This window comes from Aricia agestis, chromosome 18 (assembly GCF_905147365.1).
Source record: "Aricia agestis chromosome 18, ilAriAges1.1, whole genome shotgun sequence".
In the NCBI taxonomy this organism is placed as follows: Eukaryota; Metazoa; Arthropoda; class Insecta; order Lepidoptera; family Lycaenidae; genus Aricia; species Aricia agestis.
Window position 1 is genome coordinate 6,673,132 of NC_056423.1, and position 15,399 is coordinate 6,688,530.

Consider the following 15,399-nt stretch of genomic DNA (forward strand, 5'->3'; position numbering starts at 1 on the left):
GTTGAAAGTGCGCGGTGGCCGGTGGCTGGTGAGAGGCCGCAATTCGGCTCGACCTTGTAACACTTACGGTGGTATTAGTGGGCCAGTTGCTGCAATTAAGCGCATTAAGTAGATGCGATTAGCGTAAGAGCATTTGCTGATTATGACTACTGAAGTGAGTTATACAGAATATGCATGATGTAGGTATATTATTACGAGAGAACTTCTAGAAATTGACCATATTATTCGTAGATGTTGTTTATTGTAAAGTATTCTGAATCTAGATCCATATTTTTTTTAAAACGGATACACCAGATTTAAATAAATTTTAATTGTCCTACATACATTGGTAAAATAGGATCAATTCCAAACATTTAAAGTCATTGTTCCATAAAAAAAAACCTTTCTGTAGTAGAAGCATAACGAAAAAACCGTAAACACACAGGAAAATCATCGAAAGTAAACCTAACTGTAAACTAGTTGGATCATAATTCACGGTTCGTTTGGCAATGATCAGCTTTCCAGGTCAAAGTGTTGAATAACTTGACCCGCATTTTACTGCGGCAATATCGTTGGGTAATTTTGAGTACTAGTAATCTGCATTTAGTGTAGAAATAAGTAAAAAAAATAGAGCAGTTTTGAGCAATTTGTTTTTTTTTATTTTCAGGAGTGCTTCGACGAAACCTCGACGGCCGGACAGAGCTGTGTATGTGCCGCGAGCTCTTCGTACTGCCGACAGTACCGAGGAGCGACCGCCCGACAAGAAACCTCCCTCCGTCGAAGGAAAGTGCCCCAAATCCCCGGCTCCCAAAGATAAATCAGCTCACGGAACACCAAAAAAATCTCTAGGCAAAAATTTCTGCAACGTCTACACGCCACCGCATCTCAGGAATCAAAGATCTCACACAGCACCGAGCATAGAACCGAACACCACCGGCGACGCCGACAAACCTGTGCCTTCAGGCTGCCAAGTGCCAAATAGTGATAGTGCAATATCTTTTAGTGATAATAGTTGTAATGAAATAGATGTAGGAGAGAGTTTTTATATAGGAGATTATTTTACTAATGGACAATTGGGCTTCTATAGGCCACCGAGTTTGTACGAATATAGCGACGGTTCCAATTACGCCAGTGACCTTAACACAAATGAGTCGAACGAAATAAACATGGCAGTACAAGATACTCAACAGGGAAACATAATAGATACTGATTATTTATATAATAAAGACGAGGACGTTGAAGAGAATGAGTTGAGACGGGTGTCACAGGAGATAAATAGAAGTAGTAAAAGAATTATAAAGCAGAGCTTCAATTCGGATATACTGGTCATATCGGACCCCATAGATGAGTCTCCTAGTCCTAAAGAGCCCGAAGTTGTAGACGAAAAGGAGCCGGAACCTAAAAAGCCTAAACCAAAATTGGAGGCTAAAGTGTCGTTGAAACGCGAAGAGAACGATTGGGATGCGGTATTCGATGAGAGTGGGGAGTGTTTGGATCCGTCGTTGCTCGAGGAACTTACGTCCACAGTTGGAAAAGTTCACATCAGCAAAGCTAAGAACAATTACGACCAATACCAGACTCGAGGTCAGGCTCTCTTCAACGGACCCTTCGACGAGACGTTCGCGCACGTAGTGGAGGTGTATGACTTTCCGAGTGAGTTCAAAACGAACGATCTGTTGTCGCTGTTCAGTGAATACAAGGACACTGGCTTTGAGATCAAGTGGGTGGACGATACGCACGCGCTCATCGTCTTTAGCAGCGCAAAAATCGGTAAGTGTTACTCGTGAGTCTTGTGCTGTGTGCATGTCATTATCATGATCAATAGTCAAAGATTCTAACCATTTTAGTTGATCTCCTTATTGAAGAATTTTAATAAGGGGGAAATAACGCTTTCGCAGCATTTACCGTTAAATATGTCAAAACTCAAAGCATATAATATGATACAAGCCATATACTTAAATATTTTCGTATTTTATGTTGCCAGCTTTATGCCAAATGTTTGCCAACATCGTTGCATTATATTTTTTTTTATCCCTGGTCCAGATTTAGGCTGATCTTTGAGTGGATCATCTAAGCAACAAAGATGTGCGATTGTTCAAAGATCACACGCTATAATATTATGATGCAACAGCAACGTAACCGAATACGATGTAGTAACATCAGTATATTACCGATCATTAATATTATCAACATCATTATCAACTTATCTTGATCTCTTGTGAGTGGTTTTTTTGTTGATGCGTTTGGTAATAGGAATCAATGAGCATAGTTTTCGAAAATAGTGCCAACTTGCGCTAGTCTGGAGTTTTGAGAGGAATCTTTTACGTGGGGTGGGAGAGCCATGCTTCGGCACGAATGGGCCGGCTCGACCGGAGAAATACCACGCTCTCACAGAAAACCGGCATGAAACAGCGCTTGCGCTGTGTTTCGCCGAGTGAGTGAGTTTACCGGAGGCCCAATTCCCTTCCGTAGCCTCCCCTATTCCCTTCCCATCCCTACCCTCCCCTATTACCCTATTCCCTCTTTAAAGGCCGGCAACGCACCTGCAGCTCTTCTGATGCTGCGAGTGTCCATGGACGACGGAAGTTGCTTTCCATCAGGTGACCCGTTTGCTCGTTCTAAAAAAATCTGTAACTCTGTATTAAAATAGTTGTCTTCCGTATCATATTTAAGAAACAGTGTACATATGATATTGAATCTAGGATTCATTATTTGCTAGACCGGCGGACACAAAACTAAAGGCAAAACCGCACTAGTGCGACTAGGGTTGCCGTGTGCGTCGCGAAAAAATACCGGACAACCCCAAATGCGGGGGGGGGTTGTATAGGTCGCAAAAATGCAAAAATACAGTTTTTTATATTATAATTGCGGTCATAAAATTGTGGTCGCCATATACTAAGGTAGGAACTTCTAAAAAAATTAAAATCACCAAAAACTAGGTACCAGTAACACCGACTTTTCTCAAAATACCGGACATTGTTCTGTCCGGTATGACCGTTTATTTTTTACCGGACATGCCTCGAACATACCGGACTGTACGCTTAAATACCGGACATCTGGCAACCCTAAGTGCGACACTGCACTTCTACAGAACTGACGCTTGCAAAACGACAGTTCTATGGAAGTGAAGTGTCGCGTCGTGTCGCATTAGTGCGGTTTCACCTTTAGTAGCTATATTATTGCTACCCTAAGATTTTAAATAGCTATTAGGTACTTACTTTAATTCTTTATACCTCCTGGATATAACTCAGGCTTTAGTAGAAGCTTTTCGTACTGTGAATGTAGAATATAAAATTATATTAAGCGTTATATTCTTAACCCAGAATCGATATGGGAAGTAATTTTATACTAAGTACTTGTTAATGTTTTGACGGCAGTATGTCGCAGTAGATAATGTTCAGAGCAAAATATTAATCGGTTTCCGCAAGTCACTTACCGAGTGTGGTTGATACTCGGTGCCCAATTCACAAGATTATGGCGGTTGCAGCTACACGCTGAGCGCATACTTTCTTTACAAGTTTTCAGATATCACATTAAAACCGCTCTCTCACGAACTACTTGAGCGATTTTATGTTATTTGGTGTCTTCAAACTTTTTTTTTCAATTTCCTCTGATGCTTTGCTCCTATATCTCCCATTGGTCGCAGCGTGATGTAACCTAAATGTATCAACTAACTCCATACCTTAATAAAATCACTCCACGGTTTAGACGTAAAGAAGTAACAAACATTCTTTGGCACAGATTTAGAGTAGACCACGTGAAGGGAAACCGCGCGAGACATCTAGTTTATAATATTATAGTATGAAGAATAGATTGGAGTTTAGACAAAGACAGCTACATGCATTAGTTATTTAATTAAGGTAGATAAAGTCTTAGAACTAAGCTCCGAAACCGCTCCAGCTCTACACTCGCACCACAACACTTTCGATTTCATTAGTGTGTCCCACTTTCGTGTTATTTTATGCAGAAATGTGTGATTCTGTATCGCCTTGAACTTGTTGTTTATATTCGCGTAATTAACATAATGTCGTGCGTAATATGTGGAATTGGCAAATGGCACAGGGGCCTATATTGTTGAAAACTTGCAACATTTATCATTCTATAGTTTGTGCATTTTAAGATGATATGGGTGACAATTTTTATATTCCTTGCTACGGGTTTTTTTTTACAAAAAAATGTAATAAATTATATTCCATCTACAAAAACAAAATATGTTTCCTATAATTGTAAATGAATAAAAATGAAAAGTTGCTAAATGCTAACTTATTAATATAAAATTTGTGAAATATAAAATTATTGTTACGAAAACATTTGAAAAATGTCAGATGCATGAAACGGAACTTATGTCAATAGAGATTGACTCTGTTGAATCGAAATCAAATCGATAAAAAATCTTAAATCGCCGGCACCACTGAAATGTCAGTACGATAATTTCGATTGCAATTCCTTTACGAAGTGATTCGATATTTTTAAATTATCGATTAATTTTTGTTAGGTAACTTACCTACTATTGTCAATTATAATGTGTCATGCATATCATCATAAAACGCACAAACTATAGTTTGGATAGAGAGGCTTGCTTAAAATTGACATAAGTGTGTGCGAGAAAAATGCGGAAAGTTGCTCTTCCAAATTTTCTTTAGTCTGCAGTCATTTGTCGCTATTAATTTAAAGTTCTGCCTTTGGCATATGCTAAAGACGGTGCCTATTTCGAGTCTCTAGAAGTGATGAGTTTGGTTGACCGCATTAGCATCATTTTGTAAGGTATTATCGGTTTTTTTTTTGGTTTTCCAGATACGCTGTTTTTCTTTCGACGCTTTCTTTCACCATTGGAGTTTGTTGATGTTGTAAAATTTAGATCAAGTTTAGCAACATCGCTTCTACCTACATCATTCCAGCAACTGAACCGCACATTTGAACAGGATTAATCCTATATGTATAGTATGGGAGCCCTAGAACATTTTTTTTTATTACTATCAAGCAAATCTTCCGTGGGAGAGCCATGCTTCGGCACGTATGGGCCGGCTCGACCGGAGAAATACCACGGGCTCACAGAAAACCGGCGTGAAACAGCGCTTGCGCTGTTTCACGCCGAGTGAGTGAGTTTACCGGAGGCCCAATCCCCTACCCTTTTCCTTTCCCTTCCCTCTCCTATTCCTTCCCTACCCTCCCCTATGCCCTTCCCTACCCTCCCCTTATGCCCTTCCCTACCCTCCCTTTATGCGCCCTTCCCTACCCTCCCCTATTACCCTATTCCCTCTTAAAAGGCCGGCAACGCACCTGCAGCTCTTCTGATGCTGCGGGTGTTCATAGGCGACGGAAGTTGCTTTGCCCCCTTATTTCATAAAAAAAAAAATTGTGAGTAGCTTCCGTTTTAGGGTTCTGTAATCAACAAAAGTTGGTTGAAAACTGAACCATAAAACGAAACCCTAACAAGCTGATTTTTTGTATATTGATAGATTAATAGTCTAATATAATAATTTAAAATATAATTTAAGAGTAACATTGTCCTACAAAAAGAACAATCCATATTTTAGGACCAGCAAGTCAAAGTATGAAATCCTTTCTATTTCTGTTAGCTACCACTTTCAAGATTTTTCGCAGATAAAAATGTTGTTCGTCTTATCAAAATGACGCTAATCACAAAAAAGTAGCTTGATAGTAATAAAAAAAAAATCTAGGGCTCCCGTACTAGTATCACGTTGATTACTGGGACTCAAAGTATCCTTGTACAAAATTTCATCAAAATTGGTTCTGCGGCTTGGGCGAGAAGTGGTAAAAGACAGACAGAATAGATAGCCTCCTTATTATATGTTACGTAGCCTATTTAAATCTTCCGAGTGCTGACATCAGTTCTTGAAAGCATAATTATCTAGCAGTTTCCTATGTGCAAGAAAAACGCATCTTCCGCTCTCACGATTTGACTTATTTCATCTTTACTTGGCATTGTTATTAGCTATACGATAACTATGGTCTTATTGTTTGCAAAACAATGCGATTTTTAAATAATTAGGTGATGATTTGAACGTAGTAACTGCTGCAATGTGTTAAGAGGCCGGGTGCCATCGAAATTCTCATACATGCGTAATACCAAAATCATTTTCTCATACGAAAATATTTAACATGTTTGAGTTATTTTTCAGCTTAAAATAGTAATTAAATATATTATATAGTGTTTAAATATTTTGTAGTAAATTTACTAATTATTTATATATATTTTTAGTGTTTAAATATTTTGTAGTAAATTTTTGTGCAGGAACCTAGGTAATTACTATTTTAAGCTGAAAAATAACTCAAACATGTTAAATATTTTCTTATGAGAAAATGATTTTGGTATTACGTATGTATGAGAATTTCGATGGCACCCGGCCCCTTAAAGAGTTAACAGAATTTGCTAACTTGTAGAATAACTAAGTAAGTTAAAATATTTCATCTAGTTATTAGTACATATTAATTGCAGATATCTAATTTTAATTGGTGTATTATTATTTATTATGCAGATTGTGGATCATTGTGTTTATCATACTTAATTAGGATCGAGCTAATTTAATGTAATTAATTGCGGAGCGTATTATTTTTAACCGACTTCTTAATAGAAACATAATGTATGTTATTTTATAATCATATATGAAACTAGGCTTCTGCTAGTTTATTGTTTTTGTAAACATGAATTATGTAGAGAGTAGAGACGAAATGTACGTGTAAAATGTTGTATCGTTAAGGGTGTTTTAGACGTAGAACATTTCGATTTTTTTTTTTTTTTTTTTATGAAATAAGGGGGCAAATGAGCAAACGGGTCACCTGATGGAAAGCAACTTCCGTCGCCCATGGACACTCGCAGCATCAGAAGAGCTGCAAGTGCGTTGCCGGCCTTTTAAGAGGGAATAGGGTAATAGGGGAGGGTAGGGAAGGAAAGGGAAGGGAATAGTTGAGGGTAGGGAAGGGAATAGGGTAGGGGTTAGGGGATTGGGCCTCCGGTAAACTCACTCACTCGGCGAAACACAGCGCAAGCGCTGTTTCACGCCGGTTTTCTGTGAGAACGTGGTATTTATCCGGTCGAGCCGGCCCATTCGTGCCGACGCATGGCTCTCCCACGAAATTAGAAAAACGCTAAAATCACCTGCGTGATCGTACAGGGTCGTTGATCTTTAACTGTACAATATTAGTGTTTTTAGGGTTTCGTACCCAAAGGGTAAAAAAGGGACCCTATTACTAAGACTTCGTTGTCTGTCCGTCTGTCTCCAGGCTGTAATTCAAGAACTGCTATAGCTTGACTTCTGAATTTTTTACAGATTGTGTATTTCTGTTGCCGCTAAAACAGGGGTCACCAATTAGTTTCGCTCGGGGTCCGTTTTAAGAAATAAAATGATCTTCGTGGTCCGCACATAAAAAAATGTAATTACGGAAATTACAAAGACCTATTTGTATCAATGAGAAAAGTGACAATTTTTGTTGCTACATGTTCATCAGTATGTCGAGACCGAAATTAATTTTTAACGAATTTCATCTTCGAACATGCTTGGTCAGCACACAATGGGTTGGCGGTCCGGATGCGGACCGCGGTCCGCCATTTGGTGACCCGTGCGCTAAAACAACAAATACTAAAAACGCAATAAAATTAATATTTAAGGGGGTGCCCATACAACAAACGAGATTTTTTTAGGTTTTTTCGCTCGTAATCAATAATGGTAACAGCTAGGTACTTGAAATTTTCACAAAATTCTTAATTATATTTGTACTTTAATAATTAATAATAAAATTTAAATTAACCTTCAAGCGGTCGCGCGACGTCGAATAGACTCCCTTCAATACATTTTCGCTGATATTATCAATATTTCTCGTTCAGTCCGTATCATTCTCTCAGTAGCTTGTCATAATTTATCTATCTACCAAATAAACAGCTTATATTAATTCTCCGCACCCCCTTTTCAGCATGGAGCTCAATTGTTTTGGTCACGGCACCGGCATCGAAAAGACGCCGCGCGCCTCTCGTATTATTTTATGTGTAGTTTTAATATAATTGAGGCAAATTATATGATATATTTATAAAACTAAGTCTTCGATAACCGATAACACCGAGTGTTATTGCTAGATGAAGAAAAAATCGGAACTAGGGTTAGAAAATTCCGACCACTTTTTCTGCCCCTGTTCGCACAAGATAAGCTACCTTGAGTCACCGGTTTTTATAACTAAGTTTTTACTAAAAAATCGTTTAATTTTCTGGATGAATTGATTAGTCTTAAAAAGAGTAATAATTATATTTATGAAATAATAAATAACATTGATTCAAAAGCGATTAATTTCTTCAATTTACCTACGACGTCTTTTAGGTTACGCGCGACCACTGCCGTTACAAAAGAGCGCGCGCCCGCTTGAAGGTTAAGAAAATATTTAAGGGGGACTCCCATACAAGAAACACAATTTTTTGCCTACTTTCGCTCTATACCGGTACGGAACCCTTCGTGTCCGACTCGTATTTGGTTGATTTATTTTAACTTAACGTCCTTGATATGTATTGTGCGATTGAGTTTCGACAGGATTGTCACATCTCCTACATTTTCCCAATTCCCACTCTATTGGTTGCAGGTTGGTAGCGATCAGACGGTGGCACGTTGTTGGACATTATTGTACGTTATTGATCTAGATATTATTTGCTATATATGGCGCCCGCAACTCCGTTGTGACAATATTCGTTAATCGCGCAGGAACTGAACGTTTTTGATAGAATTGATACCCTTTCCCGGGACTCAAAAATCAAGATCGGCTCAGCGGTTTGAGCATAAAGACGTTACAGACAAACAGACACACTGTCGTATTTGTATTATACGAATCTGTTCTGTAACTAAATGAGTATGGATTATTTATGGCTTAACATGTGCCCATTTGCCTCCTCCAGTTTATCCCAACGGTCTTAAAGTTGTGCGCGCTCTATCCATCTAGATTCTAGTACTAGAGTCGCCGGAAAGTAGTATAGCGTGTTTGTGCAATGCCGGCCGGCGTGGTCGGTGACCTACTTGGTCCGTGTTGCGTCACGCGGCCAACGACCTGTGGCTCGCAGGCTCTACATTCTGAATATTGACACTATAGTAAGTAGTGACACCTACTTACAAACACATAATAACAAAGCGGAAAATCATTCCCCCTCGCCCCACCCCTGTTTTTGTAGGCTCCGTTAAACCAAAATAGACCGAACGAACCAGTTGGTCGACTTAGAAGTTTTATTAAAATTCTGTGCAACCGACAACACAGAAGGATAGAGACACATAAAATAATTATGTAGTTAAAAAAACGGCCAAGTGCGAGTTGGACTCGCGCACGAAGGGTTCCGTACCGTTATAGAGCAAAAATAGGCCAAAAATTGTTTTTTGTATGGGAGCCCCCCTTAATTTTTTATTTTATTTTAATATTATTAATAATTATTGAATTAGACATACAATAAATGCCTTGGTGAAAATAACATATTGTGTGTACCTGTTGCCATTACTGATGTAGAGCAAAAAAGGCCAAAAAATCACGTTTGTTGTATGGGAGCCACCCTTAAATATTATTCAGAAGTATAGCGGTTCTTGAGTGACAGACAGACGAACGGAAGGACGGACGGACAGACGGACAGACATCGAAGTCTCAGTAATAGGGTCCCGTTTTTACCCTTTGGGTACGGAACCCTAAAAAAACACGCTCAAAGATTCCGTTACATACATACAGCACAACCTTATAAAAGCGTGTTTAAAAGCTGCCAATGATGATGATTAATCGTATGTTAAACAGTTAACCGTTGCCAAACGGGACAGGACAGTTCGTTGAAGGTTGTTGAAGGTCGTCGAAGGTCGACCGAGCTATATTAGGGCATAATGACACGCAACATATTATTAAACGCCAGTTGCCACTTGCCACTACTACTTGGCTTTTTGAGTTTGTTTGTAATGTAATAAAAGTTACAAGGATAACTTTTAACGAAATTTCAGTAGGACATTAAGGTTGGGTTGCACCAACTAACTTTAACTATAACTGAAACTTTAACTGCAATGCAAAATGTCAAATCTTTGGTTAAAGTTAAAAATGGACGCCATCAAGACGCCATATTTATTACCATAACCATAGAGCTCGACAAGGTTTTAAATGCACATGGCGAAAAAAGGAACTAACGCTTTCATCATACAAAAACGCCATTTTTGACAGTTCTCCTTTACCAGCAGCGCCCCCGCCCACGTTCATTTATAATTTTGTTGGACCAGCTGTCATCTGTTAATCTCTCCGGTCAGAGTTAAGGTTAAAGTTAAATTTAGCAAGCAAGGTGCAACCCAACCTAAGACCCAGTTTCATCAAGCAATGTTAAATAAATAATGGCTTGTTAAATCAGTTAATGGCCTGTTAGAGCTATCAAACGTTCGACCATGCCCTAATGTCATGTTAAATCACCTAACACGGTGTTAAATTTAATTCCTGCTATGGAGGTCCGTTAAATATATAACTGGCTGTTATATGAGTCAAAATAGCAACTTTCAAAGACAATAATATGCAATATCAATAAAAGAATCTGTTTTGACTTTTGAGACTTTCCGCCATGTTTCCGCTACGTCCTTATTATTAATTATTTTCATAGTTATGAATAATTATTTATTTTCACTTTGCCAAAAATTCAGCCTTCGGATTTTCCTTGACATTGCAAATATACTAACTTGTATCAAAATTACTAAACCGAAATATGCAAATAAAAGTTTGTATTATGATTCATGTTTTCAGCTTTGACAGATAATAATTATTAACCTGGTAAATTAAGAAGAACTGTTATAGCGTAACAAATGTATGCGATCAGTGATATTTTAATTTGGTCGCATTATCTACTATTATACTACTATGGAAGAAAGTGACACATTGCAGCAAACATGTCGTATTAATCTTGTACATTGCAATTTCGTCGCCTTATAACAAGAATGAACGAATTGATAGTTGTTCACTCGTTGTTCACTTAACATTGCATTTACTAATCCGCTGTTAAATTTTTACTGTGGAACATAAGTATTTTAACATCTACTCATCGTCACGTCATCTAACATCACAAGTCTGTTTAATTTTCCAAGGTCCGTTAAGTAATGCCTTGTTAGGATTTAACAAACAGAGGTTGGTGAAATTGGGTCTAAGAATAATTATAAGCAAATATATGGCGCCCACAACTTCGTTGCCAAAATGAGTTTATCGTAAGTACGTAGGATCCGTACGATGTACATTCTCCGGTATAAAAAGTATGCTATGTCCTTTCCCGGGACTCAAAGTATCTCCATACGTAAATATTATATTTTATACGTAATCGGATTAGAGTTAGTAAACTTTCGATATTACTAGGGATATTTTCATCTCTTTTTCGCAAAACAAGGAACCAATAAAAAATTCTAGCACTCAAAAATTTAGGCCCGTATACATAGTCAGTACTTAAGATGCGACCCGGTCTCAAGACGCGTTACTTGACGCGCGTGTTGGGACCGAGATGCATCTTCAGTACTGACTATTTATAAGGGCCTTAGTAACTAATAATCTCTGTCTGTCTCAAATTCCAGCTGCGGAAGTGCTGTCGACGCAACGGTCACTTGCGCGCTGCCGGCCGCTGCACGCGGCGACGCTCGAGTCTCGCAACAAAGCCAAGAAGTGTGCCGAGTTCCTACAGCCGTATAGGTGAGAGGTTATGTCGATGAATATCTAATATATAAAAATAAGTCGGGTTCTCCTTCCTGACGCTATAACTCCGGAACGCACGAACCGATTTCCACGGTTTTGAGTGGATTTCAACAACCTGCATTTTTTATATAATTTTGGTGGAAATTTTTGCTTCCACCAAAATTGGGGATTAGGTGTTTACGAGAAACTGGTACGACAACCACCACCTAGACGAGTTAGCTTGTGACACAATGAAGTGAATAGCGTATTTTTTATGCTTCAAGAATCAATGGCATTTTGTAAAAATAATGTTTTACACACCCTCTTACCCACCAAAATTGGAATTTGCGAGAAAAATAATCTTTTAAGAAAAACTGCGTGCACTAAAGTTATAGCACATTAACTTAACTATAAACAAACCAAAACTCTACCAAATTCTATTCAAAATAACAACATGATAATATTATTACCACAAGTAGGATAATTTAAGTACACCAAAATTGCATAAAATCGGGGGTTTTGTGATAAAACGGTTTTCTTTGATTACTGGCTGGAAACTGGTACGACCCAGCCCACAGCCACCTCCTAAACTGGTTAGCGTGTGGCTGAATGAAGTAAATGGCCTATTTTTTATGCTTACGGGATCAATGGTAGTTTGTAGAAACAACGTTTCGTAAATCCCACCAAAATTTAAAAATTCTCCGTGACAGACCTAAACTGTGTCATAAAAACTCAACTACAGAAGTTAGTACAGTAAAATTCATATATTATAAAGAGTCAACTATATAAAACGACTACATAAAAATAAAAATCGAATCCAGTGAGTATCTAGTTTTCTGTTAATCGGTCTAGATATTGAGTAAAATAGTTCAGCGACAAGCCACCAAAATTGGAAATCGCCTATTTATGTTTATTTTCTTGGAAAATAATTATTATTTTTAAAAAATAAGGATAGGCCCAAATTACAAGCGTTTTACTTTTGAAATCAAAAATGAAAACGATATCTTGAAAAAATAAGATAGTTTTCAGCCTTGCCGCGCAAAAAAGCGGTTTGGGAAATCCAGTCTTTTGCATTCGTTGGGAAGGTCTTGGGCTCCGTGAGGTCTATAGAAAAAAAACAGAAAAACTTCAAGAGAAAAGCAGGAAAACAGGGAAAATCATTTTTCACATACAGCGCCATCTCTGATACATAGCATGTACCACAACGGCGCCAGTACGTGGTGTGCGAGTATCCCTCACGAAAATAACTACGGTCTACGTTTCATTTTGAAGCGCGATATACCTAACCTAACTGATATCCACGCGGGCGGAGCCGCGAGCGGATCGCTAGTTGGTTATAATTAACAAATTAAAACGTTTAACAATAGAGATGTATATTATGCTGTAGGCCAGGGATAGCGAACCAATGGCACGCGTGCCACCAGTGGCACGTGACAAAATTTGGAGCACGCTATTGGACACAAAACTAGTATCGAAATTTAAAAAATATCATATTACGTCGCTTCGACTCTGCGCCAGTATGAGTTGAGCCTTAAACGATCTAGTATGAACACCAATATGTTTAATATTGCTATATCATAAAGTGTACACGGAGTAAAGAAAACTTGTCAGATTTCAACTCTATACAAACCTCGATTGAAAATGATGTGTCAGATATTTCTAGTCTAAGACCCAGTTTCATCAAGCAATGTTAAATAAATAATGGCTTGTTAAATCAGTTAACGGCCTGTTAGAGCTATCGAGCATTCCACCATGCCCTAATGTCATGTTAAATCACCTAACACGGTGTTAAATTTAATTCCTGCTATGGAGGACCGTTAAATATTTAACAGGCTGTTATATGAGGCAAAATAACAACTTTCAAAGACAATAATATGCAATATCAATAAAAGAATCTGTTTTGACTTTTGAGTCTTTCCGCCATGTTTCCGCTACGTCCTTATTATTAATTATTTTCATAGTTATGAATAATTATTTATTTTCACTTCGTCAAAAATTCAGCCTTCGGATTTTCCTTGACATTGCAAATATACTAACTTGTATCAAAATTACTAAACCGAAATAAGTAAATAAAAGTTTGTATTATGATTCAAGTTTTCAGCTTTGACAGATAATAATTATTAACCTGGTAAATTAAGAAGAACTATTATAGCGTAACAAATGTATGCGATCAGTGATATTTTAATTTGGTCGCATTATCTACTATTATACTACTATGGAAGAATGTGACACATTGCAGCAAACATGTCGTATTAATCTTGTACATTGCAATTTCATCGCCTTATAACAAGAAGTTGTTCACTTAACATTGCATTTACTAATCCGCTGTTAAATTTTTACTGTGGGACATAAGTATTTTAACAGTCTGTTTAATTTTCCAAGGTCCGTTAAGTAATGCCTTGTTAGGATTTAACAAACAGAGGTTGGTGAAATTGGGTCTAAGGACGATATCGTATTTTACATACTCGGTTGGAACTAAATATGCAGTAAATATTTTAAGTCAATACTAAACTGACGTGCCCCCAGATAATAAATGCGTAATGGGTTGGAGATTATCATTCTAGTACCAAAGTTTTCAGATGAATCTTTTAATAGTCTCTGTCATTATAAGAGTTAATTTTTTAAGACCGAATACAGTAGGAACATTTTTAAAATCTCCTTAAGTTTAGTAAGGGTTACAGGTGGGAGAGCCATGCTTCGGCACGAATGGGCCGGCTCGACCGGCGAAATACCACGTTCTCACAGAAAACCGGCGTGAAACAGCGCTTGCGCTGTGTTTCGCCGAGTGAGTGAGTTTACCGGAGGCCCAATCCCCTACCCTATTCCCTTCCCATCCCATCCTTACCCTCCCCTATTACCCTATTCCCTCTTAAAAGGCCGGCAACGCACCTGCAGCTCTTCTGATGCTGCGAGTGTCCATGGGCGACGGAAGTTGCTTTCTATCAGGTGACCCGTTTGCTCGTTTGCCCCCTTATTTCATAAAAAAAAAACAGGTGAACGGTACTTGCCAACGACACATACGACGGCTGCCATCAACGCTTGCCGTTGGCAAGCGCCGTTCGCCTGTAATGCTTTATGCTGGCTTCTCACGGGGCGTAATATCACGAGACGAGCCGCGCCGCAACGAGTCGATTTATACGAGCGAGCACGAGCCAACAGCTACTCCGTGCTACCCGTTCTCACGGCACTTAATATCACGAGCCGCGCCTTTGAAGTTACCGACTTCGATCGGAGCGGACGTGCATGCTCGAGCCAGCCCGCGCCACCTCGAGCCACCCCATTCACACGGCGCGTGGCTCGAGCTGGCGCAGTCTGGCTCGTGATATTACGCGCCGGGAGAAGCCAGCATAAGAAGCCGAAGGTCAATGACCGCTGATGCCAACTTTATCCATTTTGAATATAGTTCTTATAAATTTTACTGTGACATTTGCAGACAACGACCGGAGACGTGCACGGCGCTGGCGCGGCGGCTCGTGTCGGGCGCGCTCGGCGTTCGGCTTAGCACCGCGCGCCAGGAGCGGGCTGAGGAACGCCGCCTCATCACCGCCGCGAGGGGTGAGTACAGAGCCCCCCTACCGTAGTATGAACTGCCCCTTTATTATGTAACCCGCCGCGAGGGGTGAGAGCCACCATCGCCCGAACTTATGTAACTATGTCACCACAAGGTGTACTCACCCAATGCCTGCCCAAGGCAAGTTTAGGATGGATCCAGGTCGGATTATGGCTTGAATGGAATTGGTTTGACCACTGAGGCGCGTGGGAGTTGGC

The 15,399-nt window shown here is 39.2% G+C and overlaps 1 protein-coding gene across 2 annotated transcripts in view; it reads left to right on the forward strand.

The window, feature by feature from the left end:
* LOC121736270 (R3H and coiled-coil domain-containing protein 1) overlaps positions 1 to 15,399 on the forward strand; it is a 38,521-nt gene that overhangs the window by 20,945 nt on the left and 2,177 nt on the right. For both annotated transcript variants that reach the window (XM_042127361.1, XM_042127360.1), the window contains exons 5-7: positions 647 to 1,749; positions 11,535 to 11,649; positions 15,065 to 15,186. In XM_042127361.1, the coding sequence (XP_041983295.1) occupies positions 647 to 1,749; positions 11,535 to 11,649; positions 15,065 to 15,186 (1,340 nt within the window). The remainder of the gene's footprint in view (positions 1 to 646; positions 1,750 to 11,534; positions 11,650 to 15,064; positions 15,187 to 15,399) is intronic.